Source organism: Perca flavescens, chromosome 22 (assembly GCF_004354835.1).
Source record: "Perca flavescens isolate YP-PL-M2 chromosome 22, PFLA_1.0, whole genome shotgun sequence".
In the NCBI taxonomy this organism is placed as follows: domain Eukaryota; kingdom Metazoa; phylum Chordata; class Actinopteri; order Perciformes; family Percidae; genus Perca; species Perca flavescens.
In genome coordinates, this window is record NC_041352.1 from 9,846,836 (window position 1) to 9,869,498 (window position 22,663).

Sequence of the window (22,663 nt, forward strand, 5' to 3'; positions counted from 1 at the left end):
TTGGCTAAAAAACTAAGCAAAATCAGTCAAACAAAAAAATTGTAGGACCAAACAAGCCCAATTTAAAAAAGAGAGCAGCAATGAGGTTCTTTGGTGGATGTTTTCAGAGTGAATGAGCTCTAATGCAAATAAACTTCCCTCTTTAGTTGTTGTACTTTAATATCAGGTTAACTTCCTGTGTTTCATGACTACAGAGTAACTGGTTACACCTGCTAAATATCATCTGATTTAAATGACTTATAGTAAATATAAGAGCCATTCAGGAAGTTTTCACCTTTACTGCTCATATCCAGTGTGTGCCTGTCTGCTGTCTGCTGTGTGTGGAATAAAACTCCAGTTAATTTGCTCTCCATGCAGAAATATGCATTTTTATTAAGAAACATTTCAATTAAAATATAATTGACAGTTGTCAACTGAATGCATCAAATGAGTCAATCTAAAGGAAACATTTTACAAAAGAAACTCCATTGTTTTTATTTATTAACAGTAAACACACTCCTCAACACTCAATAATATACTTTAAGATTTATGTTTACATAGAAAAAAATACCAAACTTAATTTGTTGCCTCATTGTTCATCTTTACTAATTATTTCCCACAAACTCCCATTGCTGCAGCTTCCTCCCACATCACCTGGAGCCTCTGGTTCACTAGATTTGCTCTTCCTAAATTTCAGGCTTCTGCTTCTTCTTTGCTGATTCTAGTTGCTCTTAAAAAAAGAATCAAATTAATAACAGTGACTGGAAAAAGACAGAATACTGACTGGATTAAAACATTAAACGAGAATAACTAGATAAAGACTCAGACAGAGGGGCAGCACACATAAGGTTAAATAAATAACTGGTCAACTAATCTGATCAACCATCAAAGCACCATTGGATCGCTCTGAATGTGCCGTGACCTCGTCCTGCCATATCAGGCGAGATAGGTAACAGGTTGGTCTCACTGTAAAACAGAGATCTTCAACAGGCCGGTCTGGGGACCCCTATGGGGTCCTTAGAGTCAGTGCAGTGGGGCCTTGGCTTAAAAAACATTGAAGACCCCTGCTGTAAAACATGCAACATCAACCCATGGAATGTCCACCATCACCAATGAGTCCGGTCACAGTCTTTCAGCGAGAAGCTGAGCCCTGTATGGGCTTCTGTGCCATTTATTATGAGCACAGGACTTAAAGGAGCAGTGTGTCAGATTTAGGGGCATCTAGTGGTGAGGCTGCAGATCACAACCGACTGAATTCCTCTTCCCTCACCCCGTGTGTGTAGAGAACCTACGGTGGCCTTCAGGTTATATAAAAACACAAAAGGCTCTCTCAAGAGAAGTGGTTGTCAAAGTGAGGTCCATGGACCCCAAGAGGCCCCTAAAAGGGGTTCCAGTGGGTCCCCAGCAAAAAGGGGAATCAGTTGTTTTCACTATATTTCCATCATTAAGCAACATAATAACAGAATGTATGACATCTAAAAGCATGAATCCTATCAAGTGGGGGACCATGGGACAAATCTTATTAAATGAGAGTGCATGGTCTAATTTGTGACAGTTTTGGGGTTGTTGGTGTGAAATAAATCTAAGAACTAATGTGATAGCCAGTGTTTGGTTTGTCTTTTTTGGGCTACTGCAGCAACATGGTGGCGGGCACCTCACCTGGTTGAGTGTGTGCCCATGTACAAAGACTCCTTAGGTCCTTACCGCAGCAACCGTTGGTTCGATCCCAACCTGGGACTTGTGTGCTGCATGTTGTTCCCCCTTTCTCTCCCCTTTCTTGTCTTAAGCTGTCCTGTCAAATAAAATTGCCCCCCAAAAAATCTTCATAAAACCCAACATGTCCGTGTATGTCCATAAACTCATTTATTTCTTCACTAGAGCGTAGAGATCCTCTGGGCCGCCAGCAGTCTGTCTTACGTTCTTTGCTGTCCTGGAAACTTTGACCTGTGCATACAGCGTGTCCAGCTGCTGTCCTCTGTCCTGCTCCGAGGACGAGGACGCTTCAGGTCTCTGCTTGGAGAAGTCGATCTCTCCATAATGGATGTCTTCTGTTTCTGTTGCTCTGGATGGCTCTTGAACAGCCGGCCCCTCAGCTGTTAGGCTCTGTGACAAAAGAAACAAATGAGAAATGTTGTGAGGGACCTTCATCTACTTCCTTTAGTTCACCTCCGTTTCTCTCTCACTCAGCTTCCACTGCTATAACAAAGTGATAATCATCCTAACAATCAGCTCTTATTGGACACAGCAATGGGGACATCTTGTTGTTCTTGTTGTTCTTCTATGTATTTTAAGAAACAACAGTGGATTATCATTGTGGGTTTTTTAACAGTTTTTTTTTGTATCACATTTCCTGTGGGTCTCCACATTTACTCACTAATGAGGAACCTGCTCAGTCCAGTATAGATCTTATGAATACTGATAGTATGACTAGTTAGAAATATATTCATTACACTCTCTGAAGTACTGTACATTTAAATATTTTCTCACCTGTGTCTGTTGTAAAGTTGGATGTTTTGTCTTTAACCACCTGGAAGACATAAGAAGGCTGTCAGCTTTTCTTTCTCTCTAATAATAATAATAATCATAATAATAATAATAATACATCAAACTTTTGTGTATGTAACAAGTTTCAATACATAAATTACAGTGTTTTAAATGCAATTTAGAAATGATCAAGAAAATACAGACAACGATATTTAATATTACAATACCAATAAATACACAAAAGCAAGTTATTTCACAGCTTAGAGGATTTGAAAGTGAAGCCTCGATCACCTTCACCCGACCGTATCAATGTCCGTACTTGTATATCACCTATTTGATTTACGCATACATCTGGAAATGATACTGAGGTACTTACCAAACAGCAACGATCACACAGAGGAGTATGATGATCCCAATGATCACTCCAACAACCGCCCCCCATGGTGAAGAGGGATCGAGCTTTGTTGCTCCTACAGAAACAGAAACGTTAGAAGTGACTGAAGTCAGGTAAACAAGAATCATGGCTGGGATCCAGCTTTCATAGAAAGCTCAGCTTGACTTCATGAAGTATTTTCAAACTTGTTCCAGATGCGAACATACTGTGCGTCAATTGTGCTTGCAGATGTGCAGTGAAATGAATTCTACACTGTACAATAATTTAAGAAAATGTGAAAATTCAGTGGCAGCAGAGAATGGGATCAAGATTTACAATAGAAGATCATTCTCACGTCTTTATTCTGCTGGTCAAATTATTTCCTCTTTCGTCCTATTGTCACTTTTCACATTTTAGGAATCAAAACATGAAACAATTTTCTCTAAAAATATTGTTTTTAACTCATCATCGATCTCTCCTTTTTCAATTTAAGGACTTTATTCCAAATTCTGCATATTAACATTGATGTATAAAATACTTTATCCAACATGAACTGCTTCTATTTCCAAACCAGATGCAGCGCTGTGTTTACCTTTATTAGTCACATGGATCTCTGATGATGTCTGATTACCGAGATCATTTGTGGCCACACAGTAATAAACTCCATCAGTGACATTGGTCACTTTGACGCTGTAAAACTTCCCTTCAGCTACTCTGATGGCTCCATCTTTGCTGTTCTTGAACCAGCTGAAGCTGGCGGGAGGCTTGGCTCTGCTGGAGCAGGTCAGGTTCACCCAGCTACCTGCTGACACCAAACCTGATGGACTGATGGACACTGAGGTGTCCTTGGGAGCATCTGAGGAAAATGTGAGATTAATTTTATTCATTAAAATCAGCACATGATGTGCTGACAGGATCCAATAACAAACACTGGTTGTCTTACATGAAACATTGAGAGTCTTTCTCTCCTCTGCTGTCTTGACTTCTCTTCCTTCATTCACGGGATATGTGGCAGAACAGTTGATGGTGAATCCATCATGTGTGTCTGACAGAGTGATGGTCTTCTGGATTTTAGTTGTGAAGGTCCGATCTGTGTTCTCCTCTATGTTGTTGGGAGGGTCTTGTTGGAGATTCCAGGTGAGTTTAGGAGGGGAGTGTGGACAGGGAGTGGAAGCTGAGCAGCTTATAGTGACAGACTTCTTCTCCTTCAGATCACCTGAGATCTCAATTCTGGGGCTCGGGGGGGAATCTGGGGTTTTAAATCACACTTTTTACACCAAAGAATACAGTATATTAGTTTGTACCAGTGACTTACATATGCAAATGTGACCCTTTTATTGTAAAACTGTAATGACAATTCAGTCAGAGATCCCCCTTATGGAAAAACCTCATCATGGGAAGCTCATGTAGATTTTACTACCCCAACATCATCACAACACTCCACTCCACAGGGTTTCTCAACTGGAGCAGTATTTTCCATACAAATGAGGAAATGTGCGCATACATGTGTGAAAATGTTAATGTACCATTTCAGGAGCTGCATAGCAAATGTTGTTGTACAAGCTGCAATGACAATAAAGGCATTCTATTCTATACCAAGAAACTTTCCTTTTTGAAGTCTGTTGAAATGAAGATGCATTCTTTTCAATAGCAACGCTAAACATATGACATATGTAGTACAATATGTAGATTGTAATATGTGATAAGGAACATTTCTTTGCAGCAGGTTTCAGTTATTAGAATATTTGGAACATCCTGACGTATCACAGGCTGGTTTCTGTAACATTTCACAATAAAGATATGGGTCATGGTGTTTGCTGTCTAAGCAACAGCTGCAACAGCATTATAAACAGTGATGCCACGTAACGCGTTACTCTAATCTGAGCACTTTTTTCAGTAACAAGTAATCTAACGCGTTACTATTTCCAAACCAGTAATCAGATTAAAGTTACTTATCCAAGTCACTGTGCATTACTATTTGTCATTTTCCTTAGTAAAAATATATATTTTTGCTTTCTTCTTCGTCTCGGGGAGTGAAGTCACGTATGCGACAAGTCACGTTTTCAGCATGTGGACAGTTCACGTGTACCACGCAGCGACACAAACGTAAACAACAATGGAGGGAGGAGAGAGATGCGCGTTTTCTAGCTGGAAATACAGTCACTATTTAGAGTTTGTGTCAGCTAAAGACGGCAATTTTAAGGTCCGTACACTCTGCGCTGGTGGCGACAAAGTGCTATCTAGCTACAAAAACACTACGTCAACTTTGAAGAAACATTTGGAGTCGCAGCGCTGCAGTCAAACTTACAGAGCAAGTCCCAGCAGGTGGTGCGAAGCAGAGAGCAGGAGGTCACCCACCACCCAAACAACAAAAGCTGGAGTTCGGTGCAAAACCAGTAAGTGAGAGAGTTGAAGAAGTTGGTCGGGCAGTAGGCCTATGTTGTAGCGGAAATGCTGCCCTTAAACACGGTTGACTCGCTCTCTTTCGTGCCATAATAAACCAGATCCTACTACTGGCAATGCCGAGCTGCCTCACAGTAAACTGGTTGTTATTTTTATGTTGAGGCTGTGGGGGTGTTGTCGGCAGCATCTGCATGTAACTAATAAAGTAACTTGTAATCTAACTTCGTTACTTTTAAAATCAAGTAATCTGTAAAGTAACTAAGTTACTTTTTCAAAGTAACTGTGGCAACACTGATTATAAACATACTAATACAACCAAACCTTACCTTGAACTGTTATTTGAAGAGGATCACAAGAAGCTGTTGCCCTGAATGCAATGTTCTCAATTCTGAAGTAGTATGTGTCAGTGTAACTTGTGATTAAACTGGAAAACAAGGTGGTGCAGTTTTTCTGACTCAGGTCTCCAGTAATACTCATTGGATAGGTGGTAACTGTCCCACTACTGTTGAAAATAACATTATTTCTATTGTTCTTAAATCTGGAGTCACTTTTAATCCACACTCCGAAGGTTGTTCTTACGCTGTTGAATTCATGATCTGGTTTAGCTCTAAAGTTACATGGGATTATCAGACAAGATCCACTCAGTGCTTCCATCTGCTTTGGTGCAGTAATGGATAGGAATGGATTGAAAAGACAATCAGCCAGAGCACCTGTAAAATCAGTTTCACGATTAACAAAATGTGAAAGAAAATCTGTAGGAAGAAAACATTCATGATAAACAAAGCAGCAGTAAGTTGCATGCTGGTCTTTCTTCACTGTCTTGTTAACAATTTCGGTCCGGGTACCGTTGGTTCATTTGTTTTTGCTGTCACATATGAAATCGAAAAAATGAGAAAACAACCTTTTTCCGTTTTTCTGTTTTTTTAGAAAAACGAAAAAACAAAATTATGACTTGATTTTTGGTTCAGAAAATCAGAAAAACCACTTGATATTCCGATTTTCCCTTGTGGGTGGTGCTAAATCTGATTGGCAGTATATGCATTCATTGTTTTTCAAATTAAGAGTTTACCCACACTGTATTTGTTAGCCTGTAAAATGAATAGTCTATATGTAAAATGAATAGTCTATATGAATGCTTTTTGTCACCCAATTATTTGGCTTAACTGACTGAAAAAATCTATTGAAATAGCCTAAATGTAAACATGTTCACGCATTGACAGACAAAAGGCACAATCTATTTTTGTAGGAGAGGGGAAGACCCATTTCATTGTTTAATCCTGTTGTGTCCAAAGTCATGTTAGACAATTTCTTGTTCCCAGTCAAAGATAGATAGATAGATAGATAGATAGATGGATAGATGGATCGATAGATACATTATTGATCCCCAAGGGGAAATTCAAGGTTCCAGTAGCTTAAAGACATCACACACAACATACACATACATCACAAACAGGATCATAAAAAAAGCAACTCCACATGAATAGCATGGACAATGAAATAAAAAATAAAAAATAAATGAAAAAATAATAATACTAAATAAATAAAAAAATCCAATGAAAAATCCACGTGACTGTACTAAGGGATGTATAAGCATGAGACGCCTCTGAGACTGACCCTGTGATTCAGTATGAGAGTGTGTGTCATGGTGGTAGTGCAAATAGGTCCAATAATGCAAGGATAAAGTCTAGAGACCAGCATTAAATATGGACAATAAAAGAGATCAAAAGTCAATATTAGAGGTTTGAAGTATTAGGGTTACAGCCGTTGTTCATGTATTAAGTTATGTTAGACCTCAGTCCAGGCTGGTGGGAGGAGGGAGGGAGGGAGGGAGGGAGGGATTGTGCATATATGGGCTAATATAGCCAGTAAACAGTGTAAACAGTAAACAATAAACAGTGGGCCAGTGGACAGTCAGTACATAACTGTTATTGTAGGAGGTAGTGGAAGTGGTGCAGAGGGAGGAGAGGCAGACAGACTATGCAGAGAAGTCTCTCTCTCCTCTTCTCTTTAGGGAAGCATTGTAGAGTTGTATGGCCCATATATGCACAATCCCTCCCTCCTCCCACCAGCCTGGACTGAGGTCTAACATAACTTAATACATGAACAACGGCTGTAACCCTAATACTTCAAACCTCTAATATTGACTTTTGATCTCTTTTATTGTCCATATTTAATGCTGGTCTCTAGACTTTATCCTTACACTATTGGACCTATTTGCACTACCACCATGACACTCTCACTTTCACAAACTCATACTGAATCACAGGGTCAGTCCCTGCCCTATCACTGCAAGCGTCTCATGCTTATACATCCCTTAGTACATTCATGTGGATTTTTTTTATTTATTTAGTATTATAATTTTTTTATTTATTTAGTATTTTTTATTTCATTGTCCATGCTATTCATGTGGAGTTGCTTTTTTATGATCCTGTTAGTGATGTATGTGTATGTTGTGTGTGATGTCTTTAAGCTACTGGAACCTTGAATTTCCCCTTGGGGATCAATAAAGTATCTATATATCTACAGTACAGGCCAAAAGTTTGGACACACTTTCTCATTCAATGTGTTTCCTTTTTATTTTCATGACTATTTACATTGTAGATTCTCACTGAAGGCATCAAAACTATGAATGAACACATATGGAATTATGTACTTAACAAAAAAGTGTGAAATAACTGAAAACATGTCTTATATTTTAGATTCTTTAAAGTAGCCACCCTTTGCTTTTTTTATTAATAAGGGAAAAAATTCCACTAATTAACCCTGACAAAGCACACCTGTGAAGTGAAAACCATTTCAGGTGACTACCTCATGAAGCTCATTGAGAGAACACCAAGGGTTTGCAGAGTTATCAAAAAAAGCAAAGGGTGGCTACTTTGAGGAATCTAAAATATAAGACATATTTTCAGTTATTTCACACTTTTTTGTTAAGTACATAATTCCATATGTGTTCATTCATAGTTTTGATGCCTTCGCATTGAATGAGAAGGTGTGTCCAAACCTTTGGCCTGTACTGTGTGTATATATATATATATATATATATATATATATATATATATATATATATATATATATATATCCTTCTATCCTTCTATCCTACAAAAATAGATTGTGCCTTTTGTCTGTCAATGCGTGAACATGTTTACATTTAGGCTATTTCAATAGATTTTTTCAGTCAGTTAAGCCAAATAATTGGGTGACAAAAAGCATGCATATAGACTATTAATTTTACATATAGACTATTAATTTTACAGGCTAACAAATACAGTGTGGGTAAACTCTTAATTTGAAAAACAATGAATGCATATCCTGCCAATCAGATTTAGCACCACCCACAGGAGAAAATCGGAATATCAAGTGGTTTTTCTGATTTCCGTGCAAGAACGGGAAAACCCAAAATCAAGTCATAATTTCTAAAAAAAAAAAAATGGAAAAACAGAAAAAGGAGTTGTTTTCTCATTTTTTCGATTTCATATGTGACAGCAAAAACAAATGAACGAACGGTACCTGGACCAATTTCCTCATAAAACATTTCACTTTACAGTCAGAATGTGAACAAAATGAAGAAAAAACGGTCTGCTCTGGTCTTTCTGCTTTTAAAAAAAAAAAAAAAAAAAAAAAAATGAAGATTGTAAATGATTTAAGTAACACACAGCTCACCTGAAACAAAGAAGAGGGTCAGTAACATGTTGTCAGTCAGCATATTCACAGACAGAAACTGGCTCCTTGGATTTGCAAACACATAACACTGTTCATTTACAGTTTTCTTAATCATATACTTATTACGTTTTTACAAAGCATTCAATGTCTTTAAAAGGAACTTCCCTACTTCAACTTCATACAGGAAACGTGCCCCATACAACCACAGTTCAGTTTTTTTTCTTATAAGTAACAACTAAAGACACTGCAGAGCTGTGCTTTATCAGTCAAATATAAAGTTCAGTAAAATGTTTTCTTACCAAATGAGCCCACAGATAAAAAATAAGAAAAAGTGAAGTTGTGATTCCAGAGTGAAATGAGGAAATTAGTTATTCTTAGCAGAGCTACAACTAACCACCTAGCCGCTGTAGTATGAAAGAAGACTTTCCTTGAAAGAATTGCAGTTCACTTCATTTGGTGGCAGAACTGCTAGATATCACATGACCCCCATGACTTAAACAGTTTTGCCACTGCTCATATCCTGTGAGTAAGGAAATCAGATATTACAACATCTTAAAAACTTTAGGTTTCAAATGACACGACTCGTTGCTAGCCTTCATATATACTTAACATGACTCACAATAATAATGACTTATTTGAACAGTTGAAAGTATGAACTTTGTATAATTTACTGCAATGTTGTCACTGACTTCTGCACTGTAAAACGACTCATTATATCAGCCCTCATCTACACAGATCCATACATGCTTTCCTCTTGAACACTTTCTGCTCTTTGAAAAGCTTCTTCACAGACAATCTGAAAGTTCAAATAATAAACCTTCTTGTTCTGTCTTTTTCAAACCATTTTTATTTCATTAACACACTTTAAATGCATACAGTGGAAACACCAGTTAAGCAATGAAAATGACACATGGTCTAAGCATCTTTTTGGTATCTTAAGAACAAAAGAAAAAAGTCGGTGCTGTGATTCAGTTCAACCCTACAGTGAATAAACTAAAGTCCCAATAAGTCGGCGTGTTCCGTTAAAGAAGATGCTTTTACTTTTTATGTTGATTTTAACAAAGAGAGAGCAGAAAAAATACAAAAATATAATTCAAGCCTTTAAGAATTAATACCATTGAGTATTTAGAGAAAATCTACACTTTATTGCAAGTCGCACACTAAGACTAATAAATGCAGCATCGACAATACAGCATGTTGAACATAACATCTTCTTCATCTCCTTCTGGCTCATGATGGATGTAACTCAACTGCACTGTTGACATAAACTGCTTCTCCTGTGTCCTGTGGAAGGAAACAACACGAGAGAGAGGTGTTAGTGCTCTGCAGTGGATTTACTGCAGCTCAGTTTCAGTTAATGTAAAGATAAAACATTTTTTTGCAAAATTTCATTTTTATATGACTTGGTCACTTAAATTAGATCTTTAAATTCACACACACACACACACAACCCTGTACTTTTATACTTGTGAGGACCCTCATTGACATAATGCATTCCCGTAATTCTGTCATGTCTGTACGACACATTATAGTGAAGTAATGTCACAAATGTTTTGTGATTTTAACCCAAATCACGATCTTATCTAAGCTTAACTGCATTGTTTTTGTGCCTAAACCTAACTAAACTGTGACTGTTTTATAAACTTAACAAGGGTTTTAAAAGCTTTTAGAGCAGTGGTTCTTTGGTAGAAACAAACTACCTATGTGGTCTGATGGTTTGCCATGACAATATTAGCTGTTCTTTTAGCTGCTAAATGCTCGGTTTGGTCAAAATCAATAGTGAACATTCCCTGCATTCATTTAGGATTCATCAAGAAAAAGTCAGATGTGCTGCGTTGCATTGTGGTCTGGTGTTACTGCTGTAGGTGGAGACTATTTAAAGGTTTCTCCTACTTCTGAGACCTGCAGACAGATAAGGTGATCGATAATGAAGCAACTCTCCTTATCTGGTGGTGTCATCCTTGTGGTTTTCAGATGTAATATTTCCTATTTTATTTTGTTAATTCATATGTTAATTCAGTTTCTGTTTTGTTGATGTTTCCCTGTTATTTGTTCAGCATTTCCTGTTTTGTTATATTGTTCTGTTTTTTTTTGTTCATGGTTATGTTTTGTCCTCGTCTGTGTTCCCTGTTTTGTTCTCCTAGATGCATCCATGTTCATGTTTGCACGCTTAACTTCCTGTGTTATTTTTCTGTTCTGTTACATGTGTCCCTAATGTGTTTCACCTGTTCATCACCTGTCTCTCGTGTTGCCTTATGTATTTGGGGCATATGTTCTGTGTGCTCACTCTGTCTGGTGTCAGCTTGTATGTCAAGAAGGATGTTCAGTCTGTGCCTAGAGTACTTTATTCTCCTGTTTCTGTTTTTTTTTTTTTCCTGCTTTCAGATTTTTTGATAATCGCCTGCTTACTTAGATTGTAAATTTATTTTTGGTTATTAAATTATTCAACTCTCCGTTATCTTCTATTTTCCTCCTGCATTTTGGGTCCAAACCTGCAAACTACTGCCTCATATGACAGGTGGCTTACCTTCACTGGTTCTGTGGAGCATCTTGATCTAAACCAACTGGGAGAAAAAAAGAAGAATGTTTTTGTTTATGCTGTAATAATAAATATAATAATAATAATACATAAGTTTTATATAGCGCTTTACATGGAACTCAAAGACGCTTTACAAACAAAAGAAACAAACAAACAAACAAACAAGATGAGTGATTATTGTAAATTATGGATAGGCCAATTGAAACAAATGAGTTTTGAGCAGTTTTTTATAGGTGCTCAGTGAGTCCGAGTTTCTGATGTGGATGGGGAGTGAGTTCCAGAGGGTGGGGGCAGCTATTGCAAGGCTCGGTCCCCCAGAGTTCAGTGGGTTGATTTGGTGATGGGTTTGAGGAGGTTTAAGTCAGCTGAGCGAAGGCATCTGGAGGGGCGATGGTGCTGTAAGAGGTCTGTGAGGTATGGAGGGGCCAGATTATTGAGAGCTTTGTAGGTGATGAGTAGAACTTTGTAATGGATGCGCTGTTGCACAGGGAGCCAGTGAAGCTGTTGAAGGACAGGGGTGATATGTTGTCTTGAACCGGTAAGGTTTACGTTCATTTCAGAAAGGGCACCACATTCATAAATACTGAGAAGCTCACTGTCAATCAGAGCCCTCAAAAATATTTATTTTAAAGCAGGCCAAAACTGATATGCTTTTACGGGAAAAGGGATCAAAAGTAGTTCCAAGTAGTTCTGTCTCATACAGCCAAACCACATTTAAATTAGACCAATTAGTGTGTACATTCAAATGATCATATCACAGAAAAGTGTGTCTCACCACTCAAAGATGACCAATGTGCTGACAAGCATTATGACTGCCAGGATCTTCAATATAACTTCAACACCAACCTGTTCTCCTGCAACACAGCACCCTGGTCACCTTCTACTTAATGGGACATTTTATAAAACGTCTCAAACCATAATTCCTGCAGTTACCTTCAAATATCAGCTGACATCCTGTTGATAGTTGGATGTCCAGATCATTTCTGCATCCACAATAATACACTCTGCCTCGATCACTGTTGGTCACTTTAAAGCCATAAACCTGTGTATCAGCTTTGATCAGTTCCAGTCTGCCGTCACTGATCATGAACCAGACAAAGTTGACGACAGGAGGGTTTCCTCTGCAGGAGCAAGTCAGGTTCACCACGCTGCCAACTGACACTGGATCAGTGGGACTGATGACCACCATAACATCTTTGGGAGGGTCTGGAAGATTTGACACATGGAATGATAAGAAAAGATCAGTTGTCTCGCCACCTGCTGTTGTCTTCATGAAACAAAATAAAGGGTGAAGAGGGATCGAGCTTTGTTGCTCCTACAGAAACAGAAACGTTAGAAGTGACTGAAGTCAGGTAAACAAGAATCATGGCTGGGATCCAGCTTTCATAGAAAGCTCAGCTTGACTTCATGAAGTATTTTCAAATGTATTGTTCCAGATGCAAAAATATTGTGCGTCAATTATGCTTGCAGATGTGCAGTGAAATGAATTCTACACTGTGCAATAATTTAAGAAAAAGTGAAAATTCAGTGGCAGCAGAGAATGGGATCAAGATTTACAATAGAAGATCATTCTCACGTCTTTATTCTGCTGGTCAAATTCTTTCCTCTCTCTTCCTATTCACATTTTATCAATCAACATATACAACACTTTTCTCTACAAAATATAGTTTTTAACTTACCATCTATCTCTCCTTTTTCAATTTAAGGACATAATTCCAAATTCTGCATATTAACATTGATGTATAAAATACTTTATCCAACATGAACTGCTGCTATTTCCAAACCAGATGCAGCGCTGTGTTTACCTTCATTGGTCACATGGATCTCTGATGATGTCTGATTACCGAGATCATTTGTGGCCACACAGTAATAATCTCCATCAGTGACATCAGTGACATTGAAGCTGTAAAAGTCTCCTTCAGCTACTCTGATGGCTCCATCTTTGCTGTTCTTGAACCAGCTGAAGCTGGCGGGAGGCTTGGCTCTGCTGGAGCAGGTCAGGTTCACCCAGCTACCTGCTGACACCAAACCTGATGGACTGATGGACACTGAGGTGTTCTTGGGAGCATCTGAGGAAAATGTGAGATTAACTTTATTCGTTAAAATCAGCACATGATGTGGTGAAAGGATCCAATAACAAACACTGGTTGTCTTACATGAAACATTGAGAGTCTTTCTCTCCTCTGCTGTCTTGACTTCTCTTCCTTCATTCACGGGATATGTGGCAGAACAGCTGATGGTGAATCCATCATGTGTGTCTGACAGAGTGATGGTCTTCTGGATTTTAGTTGTGAAGGTCCGATCTGTGTTCTCCTCTATGTTGTTGGGAGGGTCTTGTTGGAGATTCCAGGTGAGTTTAGGAGGGGAGTGTGGACAGGGAGTGGAAGCTGAGCAGCTTATAGTGACAGACTTCTTCTCCTTCAGATCATATGGGATCTCAATTCTGGGGCTCGGGGGGGAATCTGGGGTTTTAAACAGAATCAGAAACTGTGCATCATTTTCTTGTTATATCTAAAATAAAACATTATACAATCATACAAACCCTCTCTTACCTTTAACTGTTATTTGAAGAGGATCACAAACAGCTGTTGCCCTGAATGTACCGTTGGTCTCAATTCTGAAGTAGTATGTGTTTGTGTAATTTATGTTTAAACTGGAAAATAAAGTGGTGCAGTCTTTCTCACTCAGTTTTCCAGTAATATTCATTAGATAGATGTTAACTGTGTTTTTACTGCTGAAAACCACAGTGTTTGGAAAAGGATTAGAAACTTTTATAGTCCAGAGTCCGACATAATTGCTGTTAACCGGTAGTTCTGGTTCAGCTCTGAAGTTACATGGGATTCGTAAACAAGACCCACTCAGAGCTTCCATCTGTGGTACAGTAATGAAGAGGTTTGACTCTTGAGGACAAGTAGACAAAGCACCTATAAAGACAAGACTCATGATTAATATAAGGTGGAACAAATCTCTAGGAACAGAAAGACAAAATATACATCAGCAGCAGGATCTTGCATGTAGTTTTGCCTTTGCAATATCAGTAGAAATTTTTAGGAAGTAAACTGTTGCAGAATTATCTTATTAGATTATCTATCTGCACAGAACACAGAGCTCACCTGAAAGAAAGAGGATAAGAAGTAACATATTGTCTGTTGCAATATTCACAGACAGGGCTGCCATCACCTACATTTGCAAACACAATAATGTAGTTACTTGTTAAACATGCTTTTAGAGCTGTTACAGAGAACATTGACACCAGAAACTTACACCATACAACCAGAACTCACTGTGTTCTAATTAGTGATCAATCAACATCTTCAGAAGTCAAATCTAAATAATACCACAAAATGCAAACTTTCACTTCTTATGGCTCAGTAGAATGACAACATAATATTAGTCTAGACTAAAAAACTAAGCAAAATTAGTCAAACGACAAGATTGTCTCACCGAACAAGTCCAATTTAAAAAAAGAGCAGCAATGAGGTTCTTTGGTGGATGTTTTCAAAGTGAATGAGCTCTAGTGCAAATAAACTTCCCTGTTTAGTGGTTGTAACTTAACATCAGGTTAACTTCCTGTGTTTCATGACTACAGAGTAACTGGTTACACCTGCTAAATATCATCTGATTTAAATGACTTATAGTAAATATAAGAGCCGTTCAGGAAGTTTTCACCTTTACTGCTCATATCCAGCGTGTGCCTGTCTGCTGTGTGTGGAATAAAACATCAGTTAATTTGCTCTCCATGCAGAAATACGCATTTTTATTAAGAAACATTTCAATTAAAATATAATTCACAGTTGTCAAATGAATGCATCAAATGAGTCAATCTAAAGGAAACATTTTACAAAAAACACTTCATTGCTTTTATTTATTAACAGTAAACTTACTCCTCAACACTCAATAATATACTTTAAGATTTATTTTTTACATCAGAAAAAAATACCAAACTTAATTTGTTGCCTCATTGTTCATCTCAATTAATTATTTCACACAAACTCCCATTGCTGCAGCTTCCTCCCACATCACCTGGAGCCTCTGGTTCACTAGATTTGCTTTTCCTAAATTTCAGGCTTCTGCTTCTTCTTTGCTGATTCTTTAATCTCAGGTTCAAAAGGAATACAGCAAACAAAAAGTCCAGCATTTAAGAGAAATACAAACATTACTGAATATAATAAGAAGTTGCTCTAAAAAAACAATATACTGATGGGATTAAAATATTAAACGAGAATAACTAGATAAAGACTCAGACAGAGGGGCAGCACACATAAGGTTAAATAAATAACTGGTCAACTAATCTGATCCACCATCAAAGCACCATTGGATCGCTCTGAATGTGCCGTGACCTCGTCCTGCCATATCAGGCGAGATAGGTAACAGGTTGGTCTCACTGTAAAACAGAGATCTTCAACAGGCCGGTCTGGGGACCCCTATGGGGTCCTTAGAGTCAGTGCAGTGGGGCCTCCAAATATTGTTCATTTTTGAAAGTTTTTAAAAGTCTTAATGTGAATCCAACATATTATTAGCAAATATAAATCCCCACTGATGATAGGCTCACTGGCGTATAGTCGAGGTAGTCACTAAGGCCATGCCACATGTACGTATGTTTAACATTAAAAGATGATTTATAAAACTGTGGCAACAATTATTAGGCTATTTGAATAGCTTAGTATTTTATGCAAAATAATTTATGTTGTTTGCTTTAGGCTGCCCTACATGTTAATGTAGGCCTAATTTAAACTTCATTTTATAAAATATACGCAATAAGGGGGGTCCTTGCTCCATCTCTCTTATAGTTAAGGGGTCCTTGGCTTAAAAAACATTGAAGACCCCTGCTGTAAAACATGCAACATCAACCCATGGAATGTCCACCATCACCAATGAGTCCGGTCACAGTCTTTCAGCAAGAAGCTGAGCCCTGTATGGGCTTCTGTGCCATTTATTATGAGCACAGGACTTAAAGGAGCAGTGTGTCAGATTTAGGGGCATCTAGTGGTGAGGCTGCAGATCACAACCGACTGAATTCCTCTTCCCTCACCCCGTGTATGTAGAGAACCTACGGTGGCCTTCAGGTAATATAAAAACACAAAAGGCTCTCTCTAGAGAAGTGGTTGTCAAAGTGAGGTCCATGGACCCCAAGAGGCCCCTAAAAGGGGTTCCAGTGGGTCCCCAGCAAAAAGGGGAATCAGTTGTTTTCACTATAATTCCATCATTAAGAAACATAATAACAGAATGTATAACTATTCATTGTTTTCATACACATGCTGTAATGAAACATCTAAAAGCATGAATCCTATTAAGTGGGGGATTATGGGACAAATCTTATTAAATGAGAGTCCATGGTCTAATTTGTGTCAGTTTTGGGGTTGTTGGTGTGAAAAAAATCTAAGAACTAATGTGATAGCCAGTGTTTGGTTTGTCTTTTTTGGGCTACTGCAGCAACATGGTGGCGGGCACCTCACCTGGTTGAGTGTTTGCCCATGTACAAAGGCTCACTCCTTACCGCAGCAAACGTGGGTTCGATCCCAACCTGGGACCTGTGCTGCATGTTGTTCCCCCTTTCTCTTCTTAAGCTGTCCTGTCAAATAAAATTGCCCCCCAAAAAAAATCTTTAAAAAACCCAACATGTCCGTGTATGTCCATAAACTCATTTATTTCTTCACTAGAGCGTAGAGATCCTCTGGGCCGCCAGCAGTCTGTCTTACGTTCTTTGCTGTCCTGGAAACTTTGACCTGTGCATACAGCGTGTCCTGCTGCTGTCCTCTGTCCTGCTCCGAGGACGAGGACGCTTCAGGTCTCTGCTTGGAGAAGTCGATCTCTCCATAATGGATGTCTTCTGTTTCTGTTGCTCTGGCTGGCTCTTGAACAGCCGGCCCCTCAGCTGTTAGGCTCTGTGACAAAAGAACCAAATGAGAAATGTTGTGAGGGACCTTCATCTACTTCCTTTAGTTCACCTCCGTTTCTCTCTCACTCAGCTCCCACTGCTATAACAAAGTGATAATCATCCTAACAATCAGCTCTTATTGGACACAGCAATGGGGACATCTTGTTGTTTGTGGATTACCATTGTGGGTTTTTTAACAGGATCTTTTTTTTGTATCACATTTCCTGTGGGTCTCCACATTTACTCACTAATGAGGAACCTGCTCAGTCCAGTATAGATCTTATGAATACTGATAGTATAACTAGTTAGAAACATATTCATTACACTCTCTGAAGTACTGTACATTTAAATATTTTCCCACCTGTGTCTGTTGTAAAGTTGGATGTTTCCTTATGGAAAAACCTCATCATGGGAAGCTCATGTAGATTTTACTACCCCAACATCATCACAACACTCCACTCCACAGGGTTTCTCAACTGGAGCAGTATTTTCCATACAAATGAGGAAATGTGCGCATACATGTGTGAAAATGTTAATGTACCATTTCAGGAGCTGCATAGCAAATGTTGTTGTACAAGCTGCAATGACAATAAAGGCATTCTATTCTATACCAAGAAACTTTCCTTTTTGAAGTCTGTTGAAATGAAGATGCATTCTTTTCAATAGCAACGCTAAACATATGACATATGTAGTACAATATGTAGATTGTAATATGTGATAAGGAACATTTCTTTGCAGCAGGTTTCAGTTATTAGAATATTTGGAACATCCTGACGTATCACAGGCTGGTTTCTGTAACATTTCACAATAAAGATATGGGTCATGGTGTTTGCTGTCTAAGCAACAGCTGCAACAGCATTATAAACAGTGATGCCACGTAACGCGTTACTCTAATCTGAGCACTTTTTTCAGTAACGAGTAATCTAACGCGTTACTATTTCCAAACCAGTAATCAGATTAAAGTTACTTATCCAAGTCACTGTGCGTTACTATTTGTCATTTTCCTTAGTAAAAATATATATTTTTGCTTTCTTCTTCGTCTCGGGGAGTGAAGTCACGTATGCGACAAGTCACGTTTTCAGCATGTGGACAGTTCACGTGTACCACGCAGCGACACAAACGTAAACAACAATGGAGGGAGGAGAGAGATGCGCGTTTTCTAGCTGGAAATACAGTCACTATTTAGAGTTTGTGTCAGCTAAAGACGGCAATTTTAAGGTCCGTACACTCTGCGCTGGTGGCGACAAAGTGCTATCTAGCTACAAAAACACTACGTCAACTTTGAAGAAACATTTGGAGTCGCAGCGCTGCAGTCAAACTTACAGAGCAAGTCCCAGCAGGTGGTGCGAAGCAGAGAGCAGGAGGTCACCCACCACCCAAACAACAAAAGCTGGACTTCGGTGCAAAACCAGTAAGTGGGAGAGTTGAAGAAGTTGGTCGGGCAGTAGGCCTATGTTGTAGCGGAAATGCTGCCCTTAAACACGGTTGACTCGCTCTCTTTCGTGCCATAATAAACCAGATCCCGACTATTGGCAATGCCGAGCTGCCTCACAGTAAACTGGTTGTTATTTTTATGTTGAGGCTGTGGGGGTGTTGTCGGCAGCATCTGCATGTAACTAATAAAGTAACTTGTAATCTAACTTCGTTACTTTTAAAATCAAGTAATCTGTAAAGTAACTAAACTACTTTTAAAATCAAGTAATCTGTAAAGTAACTAAGTTACTTTTTCAAAGTAACTGTGGCAACACTGATTATAAACATACTAATACAACCAAACCTTACCTTGAACTGTTATTTGAAGAGGATCACAAGAAGCTGTTGCCCTGAATGCAATGTTCTCAATTCTGAAGTAGTATGTGTCAGTGTAACTTGTGATTAAACTGGAAAACAAGGTGGTGCAGTTTTTCTGACTCAGGTCTCCAGTAATACTCATTGGATAGGTGGTAACTGTCCCACTACTGTTGAAAATAACATTATTTCTATTGTTCTTAAATCTGGAGTCACTTTTAATCCACACTCCGAAGGTTGTTCTTACGCTGATGAAGTCCTGATCTTGTTTAGCACTAAAGTTACATGGGATTATCAGACAAGATCCACTCAGTGCTTCCATCTGCTTTGGTGCAGTAATGAATAGGGATGGATTGAGAAGACAATCAGCCAGTGCACCTGTAAAATCAGTTTCACGATTAACAAAATGTGAAAGAAAATCTGTAGAAAGAAAACATTCATGATAAACAAAGCAGCAGTAAGTTGCATGCTGGTCTTTCTTCACTGTCTTGTTAACAATTTCGGTCCGGGTACCGTTTGTTCATTTGTTTTTGCTGTCACATATGAAATCGAAAAAACGAGAAAACAACTCCAACTCCAAGAGGAGAGAGAGACTTCTCTGCATAGTCTGTCTGCCTCTCCTCCCTCTGCACCACTTCCACTACCTCCTACAATAGCAGTTATGTACTGACTGTCCACTGGCCCACTGTTTATTGTTTACACAGTTTACACTGTTTACTGGCTATATTAGCCCATATATGCACAATCCCTCCCTCCCTCCTCCCACCAGCCTGGACTGAGGTCTAACATAACTTAATACATGAACAATGGCTGTAACCCTATTACTTCAAACCTCTAATATTGAATTTTGATCTCTTTTATTGTCCATATTTAATGCTGGTCTCTAGACTTTATCCTTGCACTATTGGACCTATTTGCACTACCACCATGACACTCTCACTTTCACAAACTCATACTGAATCACAGGGTCAGTCCCTGCCCCACTGCAAGCGTCTCATGCTTATACATCCCTTAGTAGATTCATGTGGATTTTTTTATTTATTTAGTATTATAATTTTTTTATTTATTTAGAGTTTTTTATTTCATTGTCCATGCTATTCATGTGGAGTTGCTTTTTTATGATCCTGTTAGTGATGTATGTGTATGTTGTGTGTGATGTCTTTAAGCTACTGGAACCTTGAATTTCCCCTTGGGGATCAATAAAGTATCTATATATCTACAGTACAGGCCAAAAGTTCATTCAATGTGTTTCCTTTTTATTTTCATGACTATTTACATTGTAGATTCTCACTGAAGGCATCAAAACTATGAATGAACACATATGGAATTATGTACTTGACAAAAAAGTGTGAAATAACTGAAAACATGTCTTAAATTTAGGTTTTTTAAAGTAGCCACCCTTTGCTTTTTTTATTAATAAGGGAAAAAAATCCACTAATTAACCCTGACAAAGCACACCTGTGAAGTGAAAACCATTTCAGGTGACTACCTTATGAAGCTCATTGAGAGAACACCAAGGGTTTGCAGAGTTATCAAAAAAAGGTGGCTACTCTTTTTTGTTAAGTACATAATTCCGTATGTGTTCATTAATAGTTTTGATGCCTTCAGTGAGAATCTACAATGTAAATAGTCATGAAAATAAAGAAACACATTGAATGAGAAGGTGTGTCCAAACCTTTGGCCTGTACTGTATATATCTATCTATCTATCCTACAAAAATAGATTGTGCCTTTTATCTGTCAATGCGTGAACATGTTTACATTTAAGCTATTTCAATAGATTTTTTCAGTCAGTTAAGCCTAATAATTGGGTGACAAAAAGCATGCATATAGACTATTAATTTTTACATATAGACTATTAATTTTACAAGCTGACAAATACAGTGTGGGTAAACTCTTAATTTGAAAAACAATTAATGCATATCCTGCCAATCAGATTTAGCAGCACCCACAGGAGAAAATCGGAATATCAAGTGGTTTTTCTGATTTCCGTGCAAGAACGGGAAAACCCAAATTCAAGTCATAATTTCGTTTTTTTGTTTTTCTAAAAAAAAAAAATGGAAAAACCGAAAAAGGATTTGTTTTTTCGATTTCATATGTGACAGCAAAAACAAATGAACGAACGGTACCTGGACCAATTTCCTCATAAAACATTTCACTTTACAGTCAGAATGTGAACAAAATAACTAACGGTCTGCTCTGGTCTTTCTGCTTTTAAAAAAAAATAAAAAATGAAGATTGTAAATGATTTAAGTAACACACAGCTCACCTGAAACAAAGAAGAGGGTCAGTAACATGTTGTCGGTCAGCATATTCACAGACAGAAACTGGCTCCTTGGATTTGCAAACACATAACACTGTTCATTTTCAGTTGTCTTAATCATATACTTATTACGTTTTTACAAAGCATTCAATGTCTTTAAAAGGAACTTCCCTACTTCAACTTCATACAGGAAACGTGCCCCATACAACCACAGTTAAGTTTTTTTTCTTATAAGTAACAATTAAAGACATCCACAGAGCTGTGCTTTATCAGTCAAATATAAAGTTCAGTAAAATGTTTTCTTACCAAATGAGCCCACAGCTAAAAAATAAGAAAAAGTGAAGTTGTGACTCCAGAGTGAAATGAGGAAATTAGTTATTTTTAGCAGAGCTGCAACAAACCACCTAGCCGCTGTAGTATGAAAGAAGACTTTCCTTGAAAGAATTGCAGTTCACTTCATTTGGTGGCAGAACTGCTAGATATCACATGACCCCCATGACTTAAACAGTTTTGCCACTGCTCATATCCTGTGAGTAAGGAAATCAGATATTACAACATCTTAAAAACTTTAGGTTTCAAATGACACGACTCGTTGCTAGCCTTCATATATACTTAACATGACTCACAATAATAATGACTTATTTGAACAGTTGAAAGTATGAACTTTGTATAATTTACTGCAATGTTGTCACTGACTTCTGCACTGTAAAACGACACATTATATCAGCCCTCATCTACACAGATCCATACATGCTTTCCTCCTGAACACTTTCTGCTCTTTGAAAAGCTTCTTCACAGACAATCTGAAAGTTCAAATAATAACCCTTCTTGTTCTGTTCTTTTCAAACCATTTTTATTTCATTAACACACTTTAAATGCATCCAATGGAAACACCAGTTAAGCAATGAAAATGACACATGGTCTAAGCATAATTTTGGTATCTGAAGAACAAAAGAAGAAAGCCGGTGCTGTGATTCAGTTCAACCTGAGATGAATGATTAAAGGAACACGCCGACTTATTGGGACTTTAGTTTATTCACCGTATCCCCAGAGGCTAGCGGTGGGTGCATCAGACAGAGTTACAACACGCACGGAGATGAGAAGGGTATGTATGGACTTATCTAACTCTGGGGGATACGGTGAATAAACTAATGTCCCAATAAGTCGGCGTGTTCCTTTTAAAGAAGATGCTTTTACTTTTTATGTTGATTTTAACAAAGAGAGAGCAGTAAAAATACAAAAATATAATTCAAGACTTTAAGAATTAATATCATTGAGTATTTAGAGAAAATCTACA

The 22,663-nt window shown here is 38.1% G+C and overlaps 3 protein-coding genes across 6 annotated transcripts in view; all 3 read right to left on the reverse strand.

Annotated features, from left to right (window-relative positions):
* The window catches only part of LOC114549590 (vascular cell adhesion protein 1-like), a 34,499-nt gene that overhangs the window by 2,632 nt on the left and 9,204 nt on the right, over positions 1-22,663 (reverse strand). The window lies entirely within an intron of this gene.
* LOC114549156 (vascular cell adhesion protein 1-like) lies at positions 684-9,390 on the reverse strand. Of its 2 annotated transcripts, XM_028569364.1 has the most exons (8): positions 9,199-9,389; positions 8,900-8,964; positions 5,566-5,949; positions 3,780-4,085; positions 3,429-3,692; positions 2,840-2,933; positions 2,467-2,506; positions 684-2,082 (listed from the first exon to the last, which is right to left on the reverse strand). In XM_028569364.1, exons 2-8 carry the CDS (start codon positions 8,940-8,942, stop codon positions 1,843-1,845), a joined length of 1,371 nt encoding a protein of 456 aa, XP_028425165.1. In that variant the 5' UTR covers positions 8,943-8,964; positions 9,199-9,389; the 3' UTR covers positions 684-1,842. The 2 variants fall into 2 exon arrangements, with proteins under 2 accessions (XP_028425165.1, XP_028425164.1); XM_028569363.1 differs by having other exon boundaries at positions 8,900-9,390.
* LOC114549158 (vascular cell adhesion protein 1-like) lies at positions 9,729-21,879 on the reverse strand. Of its 3 annotated transcripts, XM_028569366.1 has the most exons (9): positions 21,673-21,879; positions 21,373-21,437; positions 19,099-19,482; positions 13,595-13,900; positions 13,244-13,507; positions 12,372-12,644; positions 12,214-12,292; positions 11,427-11,463; positions 9,729-10,183 (listed from the first exon to the last, which is right to left on the reverse strand). In XM_028569366.1, the coding sequence occupies exons 2-9, from the start codon at positions 21,413-21,415 to the stop codon at positions 10,130-10,132; spliced, it is 1,440 nt and encodes a 479-aa protein (XP_028425167.1). In that variant the 5' UTR covers positions 21,416-21,437; positions 21,673-21,879; the 3' UTR covers positions 9,729-10,129. The 3 variants fall into 3 exon arrangements, with proteins under 3 accessions (XP_028425167.1, XP_028425168.1, XP_028425169.1); XM_028569367.1 differs by lacking the exon at positions 21,373-21,437 and having other exon boundaries at positions 21,673-21,872; XM_028569368.1 differs by lacking the exon at positions 19,099-19,482 and having other exon boundaries at positions 21,673-21,872.